General features: G+C 45.9%; 1 protein-coding gene across 2 annotated transcripts in view; it reads left to right on the top strand.

Moving 5' to 3' along the window:
- The window catches only part of scn5lab (sodium channel, voltage gated, type V-like, alpha b), a 321,528-nt gene that overhangs the window by 86,473 nt on the left and 213,862 nt on the right, over positions 1 to 21,193 (top strand). The window contains exons 11-12 of one of the 2 annotated variants that reach the window (XM_067967964.1): positions 1,204 to 1,209; positions 12,539 to 12,584. In XM_067967964.1, coding sequence (XP_067824065.1) covers positions 1,204 to 1,209; positions 12,539 to 12,584 — 52 coding nt within the window. Of the gene's footprint in view, positions 1 to 1,203; positions 1,210 to 6,960; positions 7,097 to 12,538; positions 12,585 to 21,193 lie in introns of both variants that reach the window. The other variant, XM_067967957.1, reaches the window with a different exon arrangement.

Genomic DNA, 21,193 nt, shown 5'->3' with positions numbered 1-21,193 from the left:
AGACAAACCTGACTGTTTCAGCAAAAGTCTCAATACCAGACTCTATGAAAAATGCATTCCGAAAGAGGTATTTGAACCCCATAAGGATTGATTCTAATCTGATTATTTTTACATGTTTATGCTGATTTTGTATCTTTTGGCTTCTGTGTATTAATTAACTGGGAAATAAACCTGACGAATGGTTTTAGCCTGTATACATTGGCCTGCTGACATGGTATTTTGAAAGAGGCAGATGGGAGAATGTGGTGGGTATGTCATGTGATGTCCCAGTAACTATAGATTGCAATTATGGTTAATGATGAACCCTGGGCACACTAACCAGTACACAGGAGGGGGTCATTTTAACTTTTATCACCAGGCGAAAAACGGGTTAAAAACAAATGGACAACCTGTTTTACATCCCGCCCGATTGGTGTGTGGAAGGGTGCAGGCTTCAGGTTATATTTTCTTTTTATTTCAAAAGTAAATCATTGGCTGTGATCCACTTTGGGATGTCCTGAGGATGTGAAAGGCACTATATAAATGCAAGTTATTTTTTTTTACCGTGAACACAAGACAAAGTGGGAAAAAGCCTGGCCTCCACCATTAGACTAAGATCACCACCCACCTCATTTTAAAATTCTAAGATGTAAACGGGATACCAGAAATCTTTGTTTTAATCAGAAGTTTGATTTTCATGATGTGGAGACATTGGGTATTTAGGATTACAGTGAATCTCCATCGTTAGCAATGCAAACACCAGATTTCAATCCACAGTCCCACCCATTCCCACCTCCTGCTTCACCCCAATCTCATCCCCTGCCCCTGTTCCTATCCTACCTCCTGGCTCACCCCATCTCATGTGCTGCCCTGTTTCGATCTCATCTCCTGCTTCACCCCATCCCAACTCCTGGTTCACGAGTATTCTGTTTGCTGCCCTGCCCTTATCCTACGACAGAAGACAGAGGGTGGTTGTAGAGGGTTGTTTTTCAGACTGGAGGCCTGTGACCAGCGGTGTGCCTCAGGGATCGGTGCTGGGTCCGCTGTTATTTGTTATTTATATTAATGATTTGGATGAGAATTTAGGAGGCATGGTTAGTAAGTTTGCAGATGACACCAAGATTGGTGGCATTGTGGACAGTGAAGAAGGTTATCTAGGATTGCAATGGGATCTTGATAAATTGGGCCAGTTGGCCGATGAATGGCAGATGGAGTTTAATTTAGATAAATGTGAGGTGATGCATTTTGGTAGATCGAATCGGGCCAGGACCTACTCCGTTAATGGTAGGGCGTTGGGGAGAGTTATAGAACAAAGAGATCTGGGAGTACAGGTTCATAGCTCCTTGAAAGTGGAGTCACAGGTGGATAGGGTGGTGAAGAAGGCATTCGGCATGCTTGGTTTCATTGGTCAGAACATTGAATGCAGGAGTTGGGATGTCTTGTTGAAGTTGTACAAGACATTAGTAAGGCCACACTTGGAATACTGTGTACAGTTCTGGTCATCCTATTATGGAAAGGATATTATTAAACTAGAAAGAGTGCAGAAAAGATTTACTAGGATGCTACCGGGACTTGATGGTTTGACTTATAGGGAGAGGTTGGATAGACTGAGACTTTTTTCCCTGGAGAGTAGGAGGTTTAGGGGTGATCTTATAGAAGTCTATAAAATAATGAGGGGCATAGATAAGGTAGATAGTCAAAATCTTTTCCCAAAGGTAGGGGAGTCTGTAATGAGGGAGCATAGATTTAAGGTGAGAGGGGAGAGATACAAAAGGGTCCAGAGGGGCAATTTTTTCACTCAAAGGGTGGTGAGTGTCTGGAACGAGCTGCCAGAGGCAGTAGTAGAGGCGGGTACAATTTTGTCCTTTAAAAAGCATTTGGACAGTTACATGGGTAAGATGGGTATAGAGGGATATGGGCCAAGTGCAGACAATTGGGACTAGCTTCGTGGTATAAACTGGGCGACATGGACATGTTGGGCCGAAGGGCCTGTTTCCATGTTGTAAACTTCTATGATTCTTCTATGATTCTACCTCCTGCCTCACTCCTATCCTACCTCCTGCCTGACCCTCCTGACTCTCCACTGCCTCTATCCCATGCCCTGACCCTAATCTACAACCTGTTTGTTTTTGGACTTGGCAAAGAAATGGCATGCCTAATGTAGGGAGGAATGTCTATCTCACGCTGACTAATTCTATTGCTTAGTTTGTAGCTAGCTCTGCACGGTATTACCGAGTATGGGCCAATTTTTCCCGGAATAACTATCCTTCCTGTGCTACTGCATTACAAAATTCCATGATTTAGGCACTGGCCTAAGAACACACCCAGTCACTGGTAGATTAGTTGCTCTCTGGCACCAGGCTGTAAAGAAGGATATTGATTCATTGCTTAAATAGCTCATTAAGAATGTCTGTGATACCAGATACAAGCATCATTTCATCCTGTTGGGACTGACCACTTAGTCAGCACGCACATGAAATCTTTTTTGGTTGACACTCATTTAATGGAACAAGAAGGGATTCATAAACGGCTTTGTTCTGGCGGCTTGTCTGATGAATTTGGCAGCAGTTCAGCAAGTCCGACTTGATTCGATGATTCGTGGGAGGAAGAAATGGCTGTGTGGTGCCACGTTTTATTCCAGCAGAAGAAATGCTTGGGGCTTAATGGACAAGTGCATTTCCTGGAGTGATGCTTGGCCATACAGTACCAGCAAAGGTCTTGAGTCTCAGTCTCTGCTGAGTCAGCTAATCTGGATGGGAGTTGGTGTACTGCTGAGGGTGCGCTACAACTGTACCGGTCAAGGGGTGTCCGTGCTGAAAAGTGCTCATGTGCAGACATTGGGTGAGGGCCAGATTGAGCTTGCCTGTGATTCCCCCCAGGGTCGAATAACCTTCTGACATTCACTGCTTCGGCTCCCACATGAAGAGCACCTGTGGAACTGTAGCCCAGCAACAGATTAGCATCTTTAGGAGAGGAGGGGCGAGGTGGGGAGTAGGGGGGTGGGGGTAAATCTATTTCACATACAGTGAATTACTCTCGAGTGGAGTCACTGTTGTTTGGTACGTGAATGCAGCAACTGTTTTTTGCACAGCAAGCTCCCACAAATAGCAGTGTGATAAATTCATTTGTATTTGGCAATGCAGGGAGGAATTTTCATAAAACACCAGAGAGTCCTTAGTGTCCATCGAAACTACTGAACACAGCCTTGGTTTAATGCTTCATCCAAAGGATTTTTTTTATATCTGTTCGTGGGATGTGGTCATCGCTGGCGAGGCCAGCATTTATTGCCCATCCCTAATTGCCCTTGAGAAGGAGGTGGTGAGCCGCCTTCTTGAACTGCTGCAGTCCGTGTGGTGAAGGTTCTCCCACAGTGCTGTTAGGAAGGGAGTTCCAGGATTTTGACCCAGCGACGATGAAGGAACGGCGATATATTTCCAAGTTGGGATGGTGTGTGACTTGGAGGGGAACGTGCAGGTGGTGTTGTTCCCATGTGCCTGCTGCTCTTGTCCTTCTAGGTGGTAGAGGTCGCGGGTTTGGGAGGTGCTGTTGAAGAAGCCTTGGCGAGTTGCTGCAGTGCATCCTGTGAATGGTACACACTGCAGCAACTGTATGCCGGTGGTGAAGGGAGTGAATGTTTAGGGTGGTGGATGGGGTGCCAAACAAGTGGGATGCTTTGTCCTGGATGGTGTCGAGCTTCTTGAGTGTTGTTGGAGTTGCACTCATCCAGGCAAGTGGAGAGTATTCCATCACACTCCTGACTTGTGCCTTGTAGATGGTGGAAAGGCTTTGGGGAGTCAGGAGGTGAGTCACTCGCCGCAGAATACCCAGCCTCTGACGTGCTGTTGTAGCCACAATATTTATGTGGCCGGTCCAGTTAAGTTTCTGGTCAATGGTGACTCCGAAGATGTTGATGGTGGGGGATTTGGCGATGGTAACGCCGTTGAATGTCAAGGGCAGGTGGTTAGACTCTCTCTTGTTGGAGATGGTCATTGCCTGGCACTTGTCTGGCACGAATGTTACTTGCCACTTATCAGCCCAAGCCTGGCTGTTGTCCAGGTCTTGCTGCATGCGGGCACGGACTGCTTCATTATCTGAGGGGTTGCGAATGGAACTGAACACTGTGCAATCATCAGCGAACATCCCCATTTCTGACCTTATGATGGAGGGAAGGTCATTGATGAAACAGCTGAAGATGGTTGGGCCTAGGACACTGCCATGAGGAACTCCTGCAGCAATGCCCTGGGGCTGAGATGATTGGCCTCCAACACCCACTACCATCTTCCTTTGTGCTAGGTATGACTCCAGCCACCGGAGAGTTTTCCCCAATTCCCATTGACTTCAATTTTACTAGGGCTCCTTGGTGCCACACTTGCTCAAATGCTGCCTTGATGTCAAGGGCAGTCACTCTCACTTCACCTCTGGAATACAGCTGTTTTGTCCATGTTTGGACCAATGAGGTCTGGAGCCGAGTGGTCCTGGCGGAACGCAAACTGAGCATCGGTGAGCAGGTTATTGGTGAGTAAGTGCCGCTTGATAGCACTGTCGACGACACCTTCCATCACTTTACTGATGATTGAGAGTAGACTGATGGGGCGGTAATTGGCCGGATTGGATTTGTCCTGCTTTTTGTCGACAGGACATACCTGGGCAATTTTCCACATTGTCAGGTAGATGCTAGTGTTTTCGCTGTACTGGAACAGTTTAGCTAGAGGTGTGGCTAGTTCTGGAGTCTTCAGCACTACAACCGGGATGTTGTCGGGGCCCATAGCCTTTGCTGTATCCAGTGCAGTCAGCTGTTTCTTGATATCATGTGGAATGTATCGAATTGGCTGAAGACTGGCTTCTGTGATGGTGGGGACCTCGGGGGGAGGCTGAGATGGATCATCCACTCGGCACTTCTGGCTGAAGATGGTTGCAAATGCTTCAGCTTTGTCTTTTGCACTCACATGCTGGACTCTGCCATCATTGAGGATGGGGATGTTCACAGAGCCTCCTCCTCCCATTAGTTGTTTAATTGTCCACCACCATTCACGACTGGATGTGGCAGGACTGCAGAGCTTTGATCTGATCTGTTGGTTGTGGAATCGCTTAGCTCTGTCTATAGCATGTTGCGTCTGCTGTTTAGCATGCAGTCCTGTGTTGTAGCTTCACCAGGTTGGCACCTCATTTTAAAGTATGCCTGGTGCTGCTCCTGGCATGCTCTTCTACACTCCTTATTGAACCAGGGTTGATCCCCTGACTTGTTGGTAATGGTGGAGTGAGGAATATGCCGGGCCATGAGGTTACAGATTGTCCTGGAATACAATTCTGCTGCTGATGGCCCGCAGTGCCTCATGGATGCCCAGTTTTGAGCTGCTAGATATGTTCTGAATCTATCCCATTTAGCACGGTGGTAGTGCCACACAACACGTTGGATGGTGTCCTCAGTGCGAAGACGGGACTTCGTCTCCACAAGGACTGTGCGGTGGTCACTCCTACCAATACTGTCATGGACAGATGCATCTGCAACAGGTCGATTGGTGAGGATGAGGTCAAGTGGGTCTTTTCATCGTGTTGGTTCTCTCACCACCTGTCGCAGGCCCAGTCTAGCAGCTATGTCCTTCAGGACTTGGCCAGCTCGGTCAGTAGTGGTGCTACCGAGCCACTCTTGGTGATGGACATTGAAGTCCCCCACCAGAGTACATTCTGTGCCCTTGCTACCCTCAGTACTTCCTCCAAGTGGTGCTCAACATGGAGGAGGACTGATTCATCAGCTGAGGGAGGGCGGTAGGTGGTAATCAGCAGGAGGTTTCCTTGCCCATGTTTGAGCTGATGCCATGAGATTTCCTGGGGTTCGGAGTCAATGTTAAGGACTCCCAGGGCCACTTCCTCCTGACTGTATATCACTGTACCGCCACCTCTGGTGGTTCTATCCAGCCGGTGGGACAGGACACACCCAGGGATGGTGATGGAAGAGTCTGGGACATTGGCTGAAAGGTATGATTCTGTGAGTATGGCTATGTCTGGCTGTTGCTTGACTAGTCTGTGGGACAGCTCTCCCAATTTTGGCACAAGTCCCTAGATGTTAGTGAGGAGAACTTTGCAGGGTCGACTGGGCTTGATTTGCCTTTGTCATGTCCGGTGCCTAGTGGTCCAATGCCGGGTGGTCCGTCCGGTTTTATTCTTATTGTGACTTTTTGTAGCGGGATTGTACAACTGAGTGACTTGCTAGGCCATTTCAGAGGGCAATTAAGAATCAGCCACATTGCTGTGGGTCTGGGGTCACGAAGAGGCTAGCAGAGCACTCCCTTCGTACTGCACTGAAGTGTCAGCTTAAATGATGTGCTCACGTTCTGAGATTGAGCTCGAACCCACAGACTTCTAACTCAACGTTGGCCGTGCCACCACCTGAAACAAACTGACACCTCAGTGACATCTTAACGGATCAGGTGGACATAAAAGATCTCGTGACACTATTCGAAGAAGAGCAGGGGAGTTCTCCCGATGTCCTGGCCATGATTTATCCCTCAACCAACACCTACAATAGATGATCTGGTCATTTGTTTCATTGCTGCTTGTGGGATCTTGCTGTGTGCAAATTGGCTGCCGCGTTTCCTGCATTACAATAGTGACGACACTTCAAAAGTACTTTATTGGCTGTGAAGTGCTTTGGTGCTATAGAAGTGCAAGTTCTTTTTTTCTGACTTGCTGTCTTCCTTACACAAGCAGTTGGGCAGGAAGAGAGAGGCATTGCCACGTTCGTAAACCACTCAAAAATAAGGAGACACATCTTTTTTGAAGATGTCGTTGAAAATTAGTAATAGACACAGGTGCACAATCTTTCCAGTTGATGATTGATTCCATCAACCTTCCAGTCAATGAAGGGGAAGTTACACCAGGAAGTCAGTTGTTCATTGTCTTTCTCCTGACGGCTTAAGCAGGGAATTTTTGTGAGGATATCGTACTCCAGGATTAACTCTGTTCTTTGTTTCTCCTGAACAGTCCTCCCCATCGGATAATGAAACGAGTAAGAAGCATTCGCTGGCAGATCATCGTTTCTCTGTGGTTTACCTGGAGGAGGCACAGCAAAGGGAGCGGGCAGTCAGTGCAGCTAGTGTCCTTACCAACACCATGGAAGGTAAGACCGACAGGGAGGTTAGGGGTCTGAAACAAAGGCATTGCTTGAAGCGGGGAGGGGATAGAAGGGTGGTCTGCAAAGAAACATAGAAACATAGAAAACAGGAGCAAGAGTAGGCCATTCGGCCCTTTGGGCCTGCTCCGCCATTCAAAATGATCATGGCTGATCGTCTAACTCAGTACCCTGTTCCCGCTTTTTCCCCATATCTCTTGATCCCTTTAGTATTAAGAAATATATCCCTCTCCTTCTTGAATACATCTAATGACTTGGCCTCCACTGCCTTCTGTGGTAGAGAATTCCACAGGTTCACCACCCTCTGAGTGAAGAAATTTCTCCTCATCTCGGTTCTAAATGACATACCCCGTATCCTGAGACTGTGACCCCTGGTTCTGGACTCCCCAGCCATCGGGAACATCCTCCCTGCATCTAGTCTGTCTAGTCCTGTTAGAATTTTATATGTTTCAATGAGATCCCCTCTCATTCTTCTAAACTCTAGTGAATATAGGCCTAGTCGACCCAATCTCTCCTCATACGCCAGTCCTGCCATCCCAGGAATCAGTTGAGTAAACCTTTGTTGCACTCCCTCCATGGCAAGGGCACGCTTCCTCAGATAAGGAGACTAAAACTGCACACAATACTCCAGATGTGGACTCCCATTTTGTTGAAGATTTTATATCCTGTGTTGAATTGGTGGCATTCATTCTACACTGTGCTGTGAAGTCGCCTTTTATAATGCGCAGTCACCCCGCCCCCCCCCCCCCCCCCCGCCTCCTCCCCCATCTCTTCTGGTGGCCTGTGCTGATGATGCTGGGGAATGAACAAAGGGGTCTGGCTCAGTCCTATTCTTTATTTTTTTGATGGGGTAACAGAGAGGGTCGATGAGGGCAATGCGGTTGATGTGCTTATGGACTTCCAAAAGGCGTTTGATAAAGTGCCACATAAAAGGCTTGTCCATAAAATTGAAGCCCACGGGATAAAAGGGGCAGTGGCAGCATGGATATGAAATTGGCTAAGTAATAGGAAGCAGAGAGTAGTGGTGAATGGTTGTTTTTCGGACTGGAGGAAGGTGTGCAGTGATGTTCCCCAGGGGACGGTACTAGGACCACTGCTTTTCTTGATGTATATTAATGATTTTTTGTGGGTGTACAGGGCACAATTTCAAAATTTGCAGATCACACAAAACTTCGAAGTGTAGTAAACAGTGAGGAGGATAGTGATGGACTTCAAGAGGATATAGACAGGCTGGTGGAATGGACGGACACGTGGCAGATGAAATTTAACACTGAGAAGTGTGAGGTGATACATTTTGGTAGGGAGAACGAGGAGAGGCAATATAAACTAAAGGGTACAATTCTAAAGGGGGTGCGGGAACAGAGTGACCTTGGGGTATATGTACACAGGCCGTTGAAGGTGGCAGGACAGGTTGACCAAGCGGTTAAGAAAGCACACAGGATCCTGGGCGTTATAAATAGAGGTATAGAGTACAAAAGCGAGGACGTTATGTTGAACCTTTATAAAACACTGGTTTGGCCACAACTGGAGTATTGTGTCCAGTTCTGGGCACCGCACTTTAGGAAGGATGTGAAGGCCTTAGAGAAGGCGCAGAAAAGATTTACCAGAATGGTTCCAGGGCTGAGGGACCTCAGTTACGTGGACAGACTGGAGAAGCTGGGATTGTTCTCCTTGGAGCAGAGAAGGTTGAGAGGAGATTTGATAGAGGTGTTCAAAATCATGAAGGGTCTAGACAAAGTAAATAAAGAAAAACTGTTCCCACTGGCTGAAGGGTCGCAAACCAGAGGACACGGGTTTAAGGTGATTGGCAAAAGAACCAAAGGCGACATGAGGAAAAACTTTGTAACGCAGTGAGTGATTAGGATCTGGAATGCACTGCCCGAGGGGGTGGTGGAGGCAGGGTCAAATGTGGCCTTCGAAAGGGAACTGGATAGGTACCTGAAGGAGAAAAATTTGCAGAGCTATGGGGAAAGGGCGGAGGAGTGGGACTCGCTGGATTGCTCTTGCAGAGAGCCGGCGCAGGCTCGATGGGCTGAATGGCCTCCTTCTGTGCCGTAATCATTCTGTGATTCTACAGTCAGACCAATAATGCAAAAGCATCATCACAAAAATACAGCTTCACCTATCCCTCACACGAGTCAGACTGGGGTGCTGTGACCAATGGGACATTTGGTCCAGTTTGGCTACGCTCGAACTCTATGCTGCCCCGCTGTCCTTTATTAAAATATAAAATAGTGAGAATTCTTCACCTAATAAACACAAAATGTGCCTGGGGGTAGTTTCATTCCCGAAGAGCTGTAATTTTGTCCAATATGCCATTTCAATTAAAATGTCCAAAAAGAGTTTCAATTGTGGCACATGTGGAGTTGAACCAGCAAAAAGGCAAGACTGTCTTAGTTCAGATTGGCTCAGGGACCGATTGGTTCAGTACTATTTACAGTACAGATTGGCTGAGTTTAGATTGGCTCAGTACTGGTCGGCTTAGCACAGTTTGGCTGAATTCAGTTTGTCTCAATTCAGATTAACTATTTATACGACTCAACCTTATTGAAGATGTTACGTCCCTGCCTGCTTAAGAAGCAAATAAAGCTGAATCAGATTCACTTGTGACCTGGTCAGACTGCATCAAACCAGCTGAAATCTGACCTATGCTCTGAATTGGTGCTAATCTAAATCACCAGGGATGAGGGACTTCAGTTACATGGAGAGACTGGAGAAGCTGGGGTTGTTCTCCTTAGAGCAGAGAAGGTTACTGGAAGATTTGATAGAGGTGTTCAAAATCATGAGGGGTTTTGCTAGAGTAAATAAGGAGAAACTGTTTCCACTGGCAGAAGGGTCGGTAACCAGAGGACACAGATTTAAGTAATTAATAAAAGAATCAGAGGTGAGATGAGGAGAATTTTGTTTGCACAGCGAGTTGTTTTGATCTGAATGCACTGCCTGAAAGGATGGTGAAGCAAATTCAATAATAACTTTCAAAAGAGAATTGGATAAAAAATTGAAGGGGAAAAAATTGCAGGGCTACGGGGAAAGAGCAGGGGAATGGGGTTAATTGGATAGCTCTTTCAAAGAGCCGGCAGAGGCACGATGGGCCGAATGACCTCTTTCTGTCCTATATCATTCTATGATTCTACATGGTTTAGAGTAGGAGTGGAGAGTGTATATATTGTGAAACACAAGGGATCACAATTGTGTGGGACAGGCGAGATGGACCGGGGGTCTTTTCCTGTCAGTCATTGTTCATAACTGCAGCGATTGAATTCCCATCAGTTCCCATTCAGGTGAATGCCTGTGTAACTTGGTGATGGAACTCCGTGCGTTACATCTGCTGAATAGTCCTGCTTCACCCATGGCCTCTCCTCCAAGGGGCCCTGTACCCCAGCTGCCCCATTCCACCTGGTATCCACTGGTATTACCATTTAGGCTTAAATGGAAAAGCAGGGGTGGGGAGGCTCATCCTATGGCCTTATGGATGAAGGAACCACCTACAAAACCCTATAGACCAGAGGGTCACAGGTTCAATCCCTGACCAATGCTGAGTTAGCTGACCTCATCTGGGCAGCAGTTTGGGGAGCTACAGTTGGGCTCAATGCCAGGTTACATCACACTCCGGTCAGCCCTGCCGGAAAGTGATTGATCAAGAATGCTGGGTGATGACAGAGTTGACTTCAGGTGTAATGCCCCCCATGATCAATTAGCCCAGTGGTACTCACTGTCTAGCCTCACACATGAAGAAAGACCACTTGGTTGAGGTACCAGAGGACTGCTGGACCCATGGAATCAGAACTCAGGAAGAGGCAAAAGAAAGACATTACATTTAAACAGCGTCTTTCAGGACATCCCAAAATGCTTTACAGACAATTAAGTACTTTGTGTAGTCACTGTTGTAATGTAGGAAACGCAGCAGCCAAATATGCACACAGCAAGGCCTCACAAACAGCAATGTGATAATGACCAGATAATCTGTTTTAGTGATATTGGTTGAGGGATAAATATTGGCCAGGACACCAGGAGGACTCCCCTACTCTTCTTCAAAATAGTGCCATGGGATCTTTTACATCCACCCGAGAGGGCAGATGGAGCATCAGTTTAACATCTCATCCAAAACATGACATTCCCTCAGTAGTGAGGTGCTAGCCTAAATTATGTGCAATCCCCAGCATGAGACTTGAACCCACAACCTTTATGATTCAGAGAGTAAGTGTGCCACCCACTGAGCCACAGCTGACACTGAGTCAGTGCCTTCAGTAAAGAGGGGAGAGAACAGGGGTGGGTGGTGGCGAAGAGCAACGTGAGAGACATTAAATGAATGTTTAATGTGTGATGGCATAAAAAGATTTCTGATGTCGAGCCGCCCTGCTGAGAGCCCATGATGGAATCAGGGAGCTCACTGAAGTCATCCATGTGGATTTGATGTACTTAGTCTGCACCGAGTCCCAGTGTAACATGGCGTTGAAGTGGCAGCTGAACTGAATCATCCCTCTTCAGCCTGATGTACCAGCAGACACGCAGGATGGTTAACCTGATGCTGGCCGTTCCTAGTGGTGGTGCAGGGCAGAGGCCCCGTACAAAAGTCAGCGAGATTAAATCCAGGTTAAATCGATAGCCCTGAACTGGATTTGATCTCCCAGGATAAAGCTGGGTTTATCCTGAGGGAGTGGAGCAAATCCACATCACTGCTGTTCAGGCTCTGACCAACTGTTGTGTGTTGTGATTCATCAATCGGAGAATCTGAGTCGAGTGTTTAAAGTTGCCTCATGTGGTCAGGCTGGTCCACAAAGATTGGGACCATTGCAGATTTAAGATCACCGTGTATTGACTAATATTTTAGTGGGCCATTATCTTTGTGTTGTGATGGTTTGGGAGCAAACAAAATGTTTTTAAATTATTCGTTCATGGGATGTGGGCGTCGCTGGCGAGGCCGGCATTTATTGCCCATCCCTAATTGAACTTGAGAAGGTGGTGGTGAGCCGCCTTCTTGAACTGCTGCAGTCCGTGTGGTGACGGTTCTCCCACAGTGCTGTTAGGAAGGGAGTTCCAGGATTTTGACCCAGCGACGATGAAGGAACGGCGATATATTTCCAAGTCGGGATGGTGTGTGACTTGGAGGGGAACGTGCAGGTGGTGTTGTTCCCATGTGCCTGCTGCTCTTGTCCTTCTAGGTGGTAGAGGTCGCGGGTTTGGGAGGTGCTGTCGAAGAAGCCTTGGCGAGTTGCTGCAGTGCATCCTGTGGATGGTACACACTGCAGCCACTGTGCGCCGGTGGTGAAGGGAGTGAATGTTTAGGGTGGTGGATGGGGTGCCAATCAAGCGGGCTGCTTTATCTTGGATGGTGTCGAGCTTCTTGAGTGTCGTTGGAGCTGCACTCATCCAAACAAGTGGAGAGTATTCCATCACACTCCTGACTTGTGCCTTGTAGATGGTGGAAAGGCAGTGAGTCACTTGCCACAGAATACCCAGCCTCTGACCTGCTCTCGTAGCCACAGTATTCATATGGCTGGTCCAGTTAAGTTTCTGGTCAATGGTGACCCCCAGGATGTTGATGGTCGGGGATTCGGCGATGGTAATGCCGTTGAATGTCAAGGGGAGGTGGTTAGACTCTCTCTTGTTGGAGATGGCCATTGCCTGGCACTTATCTGGCGCGAATGTTACTTGCCACTTATGAGCCCAAGCCTGGATGTTGTCCAAGTCTTGCTGCATGCGGGCTCGGACTGCTTCATTATTTGAAGCCACCATAACCCTTACCCAGAGCTCCACTGTATTGAGGTAGCGTTAAGGCAGTCTTAAAATAGTTGTAATGTGCTTTCATTCCATTTAGAGGGAGTCCCACCATCGTGTCGTCAATTTAAAATCACTCGTTGAGAAACAATTAGAATCAGTTTTGTCATCCCTTGCCATTGTTGTCTATTATTCCTGTTATTTTTTTTTGAAACTGTTGCTTTGTTCTGAGGATGTAATGGAGGGTGTGGGTTGGAGGGGGTTAATGAGGGCATTGGTATCAGGAATTAATAACTAAAGTTAGGGCCTCCAGACTTAATGATGGTGTTCACCCTGTCAGAATCAGTAAATCCTCCAACTTAGTATCTTGAACAAAACAATAGACTTGCATAAGAGGGGAACGGTAGTGTAGTGGTTATATTACTGGACTAATTATCCCAAGGCCTGGACTAATAACAGATAATATGAATTCAAATCCCACTATATCAATTTAAGAATTTAATTTCAGTTTTAAAAATTCTGGAAATAAAAAACTGGTATCATTAAGGAAGATATAGTTGAGTCACTGGATGGGCTAAAAATTGATAAAGAAGAGGTATTTGAAAGGCTAGCTGTACTTAAAGTAGATAAGTCCCCCGGTCTGGATGGGATGCACCCTAGGTTGCTGAGGGAAGTAAGGGTGGAAATTATGGAGGTACTGGCCATAATCTTCCAAATATCCTTAGATACGGTGGGTGGTGCCAGAGGACTGGAGAATTGCAAATGTTACACCCTTGCTCAAAAAAGGGTGTAAGGATAAACCCAGTAACTATAGGCCAGCCAGTTTAACCAGTGGTGGGGAAACTTTTAGAAACGATAATCCGGGAGAGAATTAACAGTCACTTGGATGAGTGTGGATTGATTAGGGAAAGCCAGCATGGATTTGTTAAAGGTAAATCGTGCTTAACTAACATGATAGAGTTTTTTGGTGAGGTAACAGAGCGTGTAGATGAGGGCAATGCAGTTGATGTGGAGTATATGGAGTTTTAAAAGGCGTTTGATAAAGGACCACATGGTAGGCTGATCATCAAGATTGTGGCTCATGGAATAAAGGGGGCAGTAGCAACATGGATGCAGAATTGGCTAAGGGACAGGAAACAGAGTAGGAGTGAACGGTTGTTTTTCGGACTGGAGGGAGGTGTACAGTGGTGTTCCCCAGGGGTCAGAGCAGGGACTACTGCTTTTCTTGATATACATTAATGACATGGACTTGGGTGTACAGGACACAATTTCAAAATTTGAAGATGCCACAAAACTTGGAAGGGTAGTAAACAGTGAGGAGGATAGTGATAGACTTCAGGAGGATAGAGACAGGCTGGTGGCAGATAAAATTTGACACAGAAAAATGCCAAGTGATACATTTCGGGAGGAAGAACGAGGAGAGGCGATATAAACTAAAGGGCACAACTCTAAAAGGAGTACAGGAACAGAGAGATCTAGGGGTATATGTGCACAAATCGTTGAAGGTGGCAGGGCAGGTTGAGAAAGTGGTTAAAAAAGCATAAGGGATCCTGGGCTTTATAAATAGAAGCATAGAGTACAAAAGCAAGGAAGTCATGATGAACCTTAAAGAGGTCTTCAAAATAATGAAGGGTCTAGACAGAGTAGATAGAGAGAAACTGTTCCCATTGGCAGAAGGGTCAAGGACCAGAGGACATAAATTTAAGGTGATTGGCAAAAGAACCAAAGGTGACATGAGGAAAAACTTTTTTTACAGCGAGTGGTTAGGATCGGGAATGCAATGCCCGAGGGGGTGGTGGAGGCAGATTCAATCATGGCCTTTGAAAGGGAGCTGAATAAGTACTTGAAAGTAAAAAATTTGCAGGGCTACGTGGATAGGGCGGGAGAATGGGGCTAGCTGGATTGCTCTTGCATAGAGCCAGCATGGACTCGATGGGCTGAATGGCCTCCTTCCCTGCCGTAAGCTTTCTATGATTATTTGATTCTATGATTAAAGGTGACCGTGAAGTTTTTGGATTGTCGTAAAAACCCAACTGGTTCACTAATGTCCTTTAGGGAAGGAAACCTGCCGTCCTTGCCCTGTCTGGCCTATATGTGACTCCAGTCCCACACTAATGTGTTTGACTCTTAACTGCCCTCTGAAAGTGGCCTAGCAAACCACTCAGTTGTATCAGACTGCTATGGTTGAAGGTGCAGACTCACCACCTCCTTCTCAAGGGCAAATAAGGATGGGCCGTAAATGCCAGCGATGCCCACATCCTGAGAATGAATTAAAAAAGAAACACCATGTAGGGCTAATTTTCTGCTCCCTTCGACCGTGACTGCCACGCCGGGAGTGCAGGATTGCTGAATTATCTCATATCATTAGCAGGCCCCCCAATAGATCAGCTGGAGAACACACCACATGGTTAGTACTGAGCCGTATAAACCGTGCATATTGCCGGTTCAGTCCCTGGTCTATACTGAAGTAGCTAATCTCAGTTGGGGCACTAAGGTTAGACTCAGGGTTAGAGGGAAGAAAATCACCCGGAGTTCTCGTGGATGTCCAACGAAGACTGTATTGGGCTTGGCTGCGATTGCCCCCCCTACGCTCAACTTGCCTGTCGGTACATGTAGAGCGGCCACTTCTGCAGGGTAGCAGAGGACTAATGGTGCCAGTGGAACTGTATCCAGCATAAGTCTTGATCAAGAAGTTTGCAGATGATACAAAAATTGGCCGTGTGGTTGATAGTGAGGAGGAAAGGTGTAGATTGCAGGAAGATATCAATGGACTGGTCAGGTGGGCAGAAAAGTGGCAAATGGAATTCAATCCAGAGAAGTGTGAGGTGATGCATTTGAGGAGGGCAAACAAGACAAGGGAGTACACAATAAATAGGAGGATACTGAGAGGTGTAGAGGAACAAAGGGACCTTGGAGCACATGTCCACAGATCCCTGAAGATAGCAGGACAGGTAGATATGATGGTTAAAAAGGCATACGAGATGGTTTTCTTTATTAGCCGAGGCATAGAATATAAGACGGCGTGGTCGCGATGGGCCGAATGGGCCGAATGGCCTCCTTCTGTGCCATAAATTTTCTATGATTCTAAGAGCAGGGAGGTTATGCTGGAACTGTATAAAACACTAGTTAGGCCACAGCTTGAGTACTGCATACAGTTCTGGTCACCACATCACAGGAAAGATGTGATTGCACTAGAGAGGGTACAGAGGAGATTTACAAGGATGTCGCCAGGACTCGAGAATTTTAGCTATGAGGAAAGATTGGATAGGCTGGGGTTGTTTTCTTTGGAACAAAGGAAGCTGAGGGGAGATTTAATTGAGGTATATAAAATTATGAGGGGACTAGATAGAGTGGATGGGGAGGGCCTGTTTCCCTTAGCAGAGGGGTCAGTGACCAGGGGCATAGATTTAAACTAATTGGTAGAAGGATTAGAGGGGAGATGAGGAGAATTTTTTCACCCAGAGGGTGATGGAGGTCTGAACTCACTGCCTGAAAGGGTGGTAGAGGCAGAAACCCTCGACTCATTTAAAAAGTACTTGGATGTGCACTTGAAGTGCCGTAACATTCAGGGCTACGGACCAAGTGCTGGAAAGTGGGATTAGGCTGGATAGCTCTTTCTCGGCTGGCACAGACATGATGGGCCGATTGGCCTCATTCTGTGCCGTAACTTTCTATGATTCTATGATTAAGTCACCAACATTAAGAGAATAGCAGGAAAAATAAGAGGAGAAATGTGGAGGGGAACAAAATAATTAAAACGACCCATAATAGGCAGCAAAATACTATAATTGGTGCTTAACTTCATCAGAACTATTTGTAATCATATATTTTTTTAAAAAAGGGGGCCTTGATGGTGAAATTCTCTCTTTGAACTCTACAGCTATGTAGCTAAGGTTCCACATAGAACACAGAAACTATTGAAGAAAAAAATTGATGACTTATATATTTTTTGAATGATGTTGGAATAGCTGACGGTGGTATTGGAAGAGGCCTCAGGGCGTTATTACCTGACAATTCAGTGTGGAGCAGCGAACAACTGAATTATATTGCCACATCAATAGAGCAGATTTGTCGGGGCAGATTTGATTGGGGACATGGCGATCTCACAATACTGATGGTGTTACTGTGCACGGCTGTTTTTACAAATTTGGCAAAGCCTTGCAAGAAAGTGTAGCAGGCGACGTTGCAGCTCCAATAGATTTGGTTAACTTAGGTAATTGGAGTTAATGGTCTGAAAGTACTTGTGTGACCTGCAAAGCCATAATAAGTAGCCACTTACTCTCGCTCATAGTTATCCTGGTCCATATATCATTTCTGAAAGGTTCAGCCGTCACTTAGGGAGCCGGGTGTCACGCAAACACGTCTGGAGGTTAGTAGCTTGTAAAGGATTTGCATGAAGGTTGGCTGATATCAGAGTGCAGCTATATTGGGATCAACTTGCTGTAGAAATATGAATGCCAGACTCTGCACCACAGTACTCAAGTGTAGCTAAGGTTCTACATCGAACACAGTAAACATTGAATAAAAGATGGACGACTTACATCGTCTATGTAAAGGATAGGCAGGATGGAGAATTTGCTGCTTAGGAGGAACAAGAGAGAGGTAATGGTGCAATTGGAAAAGATGTCAGGATATCATTACTTGACACTTCATATGTCAAAAAGCAATCAAAAAGGCTAATGGAATGTTGGCCTTTATCTCGTATCTTGGCCTTTATATCCTGAAAAAGTAAATCTGGAGTACCAGATCCAGGGAGCATAACTACAAACTGGTGAAAGGGAAATTTAAGACTGTTATCAGGGATTTCTTCACACAAAGAGTGATCAACACATGGAATGGACTTCGAGGCAGTGAAGAGGCCCCAATGCCGGGAATTCCCTTAGGGCTTCTCCCACTTTGCCACCGTAACTTTGGCAAAAGTTTATGCCAAGTTTCCGCCCAAGTTCCGGCAGCAAAGAGGGAGAAGCTCCGAGGAAATTCACCCCCTTAGTCATTCAAGAATCAGTTGGCTGTTGTGTGAGTGTAGATTTTCCTCTCTCTCGGCTGAGGTGGACCAAATGGCCCTCCTCATCCGTATTTTGGGCGCACTGTGTAGGAGGTTCATTTTTTAAATTGAGAAACATGTGTGAGAGGCCAAGGCCCATAGGACAAGATACCACCAAGATTAAAAAAGAGTTGGAAAGAAGACAAAATAAATCCAAGGAAAGAATGAGAGATGATGATATCTCAACGCAATGAGGATGCAGGGAGGAGGAAGGACAGGCAGGACGGAGAATTCGCTGCTTAGGAGGAACAAGAGAGAGGCAATGAACAGAGGAACAATATTAATTAAATCAAGAGACAAGAAAGGCTGTAACAGAGAGAGAAGCTCAGATATAATAATGCTTTGTTTGAAGATGAATATTTTAATACTACCATTGACGAGCGTTTTAGTGCTAACTGAAAAGAACAGTCTGCAATGTTGATGTTGATATTGGGAAGTGGGTACTTTTTAGGGAAGTGGTGTTGGAATGGGAGAAGTGCTGAACACAGTGACCCAGGGATCGCTGTTGAGAGATTGAGTAGGATGGGCCTATACTCTCTGGAGTTTAGAAGAATGAGAGGTGATCTTATAGAATCATAGAATCATAGAAGTTCACAACATGGAAACAGGCCCTTCGGCCCAACATGTCCATGTCGCCCAGTTTATACCACTAAGCTAGTCCCAATTGCCTGCACTTGGCCCATATCCCTCTATACCCATCTTACCCATGTAACTGTCCAAATGCTTTTTAAAAGACAAAATTGTACCCGCCTCTACTACTGCCTCTGGCAGCTCGTTCCAGACACTCACCACCCTTTGAGTGAAAAAATTGCCCCTCTGGACCCTTTTGTATCTCTCCCCTCTCACCTTAAATCTATGCCCCCTTGTTATAGACTCCCCTACCTTTGGGAAAAGATTTTCACTATCTACCTTATCTATGCCCCTCATTATTTTATAGACTTCTATAAGATCACCCCTAAACCTCCTACTCTCCAGGGCAAAAAGTCTCAGTCTATCCAACCTCTCCCTATAAGTCAAACCATCAAGTCCCGGTAGCATCATAGTAAATCTTTTCTGCACTCTTTCTAGTTTAATAATATCCTTTCCATAATAGGATGACCAGAACTGTACACAGTATTCCAAGTGTGGCCTTACTAATGTCTTGTACAACTTCAACAAGACATCCCAACTCCTGTATTCAATGTTCTGACCAATGAAACCAAGCATGCTGAATGCCTTCTTCACCACCCTATCCACCTGTGACTCCACTTTCAAGGAGCTATGAACCTGTACTCCCAGATCTCTTTGTTCTATAACTCTCCCCAACGCCCTACCATTAACGGAGTAGGTCCTGGCCCGATTCGATCTACCAAAATGCATCACCTCACATTTATCTAAATTAAACTCCATCTGCCATTCATCGGCCCACTGGCCCAATTTATCAAGATCCCGTTGCAATCCTAGATAACCTTCTTCACTGTCCACAATGCCATCAATCTTGGTGTCATCTGCAAACTTACTAACCATGCCTCCTAAATTCTCATCCAAATCATTAATATAAATAACAAATAACAGCGGACCCAGCACCGATCCCTGAGGCACACCGCTGGTCACAGGCCTCTAGTTTGAAAAACAACCCTCTACAACCACCTTCTGTCTTCTGTCGTCAATCCAATTTTGTATCCAATTGGCTACCTCACCTTGGATCCCGTGAGATTTAACCTTATGTAACAACCTACCATGCGGTACCTTGTCAAAGGCTTTGCTAAAGTCCATGTAGACCACGTCTACTGCACAGCCCTCATCTATCTTCTTGGTTACCCCTTCAAAAAACTCAATCAAATTCGTGAGACATGATTTTCCTCTCACAAAACCATGCTGACTGTTCCTAATCAGTCCCTGCCTCTCCAAATGCCCGTAGATCCTGTCTCTCAGAATACCCTCTAACAACTTACCCACTACAGATGTCAGGCTCACCGGTCTGTAGTTCCCAGGCTTTTCCCTGCCACCCTTCTTAAACAAAGGCACAACATTTGCTACCCTCCAATCTTCAGGCACCTCACCTGTAGCGGTGGATGATTCAAATATCTCTGCTAGGGGACCCGCAATTTCCTCCCTAACCTCCCATAACGTCCTGGGATACATTTCATCAGGTCCCGGAGATTTATCTACCTTGATGCGCGTTATGACTTCCAGCACCTCCCTCTCTGTAATATGTACACTCCTCAAGACATCACTATTTATTTCCCCAAGTTCCCTAACATCCATGCCTTTCTCAACCGTAAATACCGATGTGAAATATTCATTTAGGATCTCACCCATCTCTTGTGGTTCCGCACATAGATGACCTTGTTGATCCTTAAGAGGCCCTACTCTCTCCCTAGTTACTCTTTTGCCCTTTATGTATCTCATTGAAACATATGAGATTCTGAGGGGGCCTGACCGGGTAGATACTGAGTGGCTGTTTCTCCTGGCTGGAGAGTCTAGAACTAGGGGGCATAGTCTCAGGATAAGGGGTTGGACATTTAGGACTGAGATGAGGAGGCATTTCTTCACTCAGAGGGTTGTGAATCTTTGGAATTCTCTATCCCAGAGGGCTGTGGATGCTGAATCATTGAGTATATTTAAGACTGAGATGGATAGATTTTTAGAGAATCAAGGGATATGGGGATTCGTTGAGAATGTGGAGTTGAGGTCGAAGATCAGCCATGATCTTGTTGAATGACGGTGCAGGCACGAGGGGCTGTATGGCCTACTCCTGCTCCTATTTCTTATGTTCTTATGTACTGCTTCCAATTTACATTAACAACTTGGATTCAGACACTCAGTACAACATGGCCAAATCTGCAGAGAGTGCCAAAATGGGGAGCACCAAATACCCCTATTGTGTTTGATTTTTGAGCCAGAGAAGCACGTACTTGCCCAAGTTCAGGATAAGAATAAAACTGAAAATCAGACGGCCAAAGGCAGGACCAAAAATTTTGGTTTAAACAGAACTTACTCTTATGTGATTTGCTCTTAAAGAAGAAAGGAAGTATAGGGAACCAGCATCTCCCTCCCTTCTCCCTTAAATGTGCACTCATTAATAAAAACAAATAGAAAAATATAAATAATCTGGTGTTATTACTTAATTTGGTGATGGTCACGATGATACCACAAGGACTGCAGCAGTTTAAGGAGATGGCCCTCTTCCACCTTGTCAGGGCAACTAAGGATGGGCAATAAATATGGCCATGTTGCCCACATCCTGAGAACAACATATTTTTAAAATGGGGGTTGGCATCAGCTTGAGGAAACTGAAGTAAATGGGGATCCTTGATGTAAATGGGTGAGTTGGGCCAAAC

The sequence above is a fragment of the Heptranchias perlo genome, chromosome 2 (assembly GCF_035084215.1).
Source record: "Heptranchias perlo isolate sHepPer1 chromosome 2, sHepPer1.hap1, whole genome shotgun sequence".
Classification (NCBI taxonomy): domain Eukaryota; kingdom Metazoa; phylum Chordata; class Chondrichthyes; order Hexanchiformes; family Hexanchidae; genus Heptranchias; species Heptranchias perlo.
The sequence above is the reverse complement of the archived record's forward strand: the minus strand, read 5'-3'. Positions and strand labels throughout refer to the sequence as shown.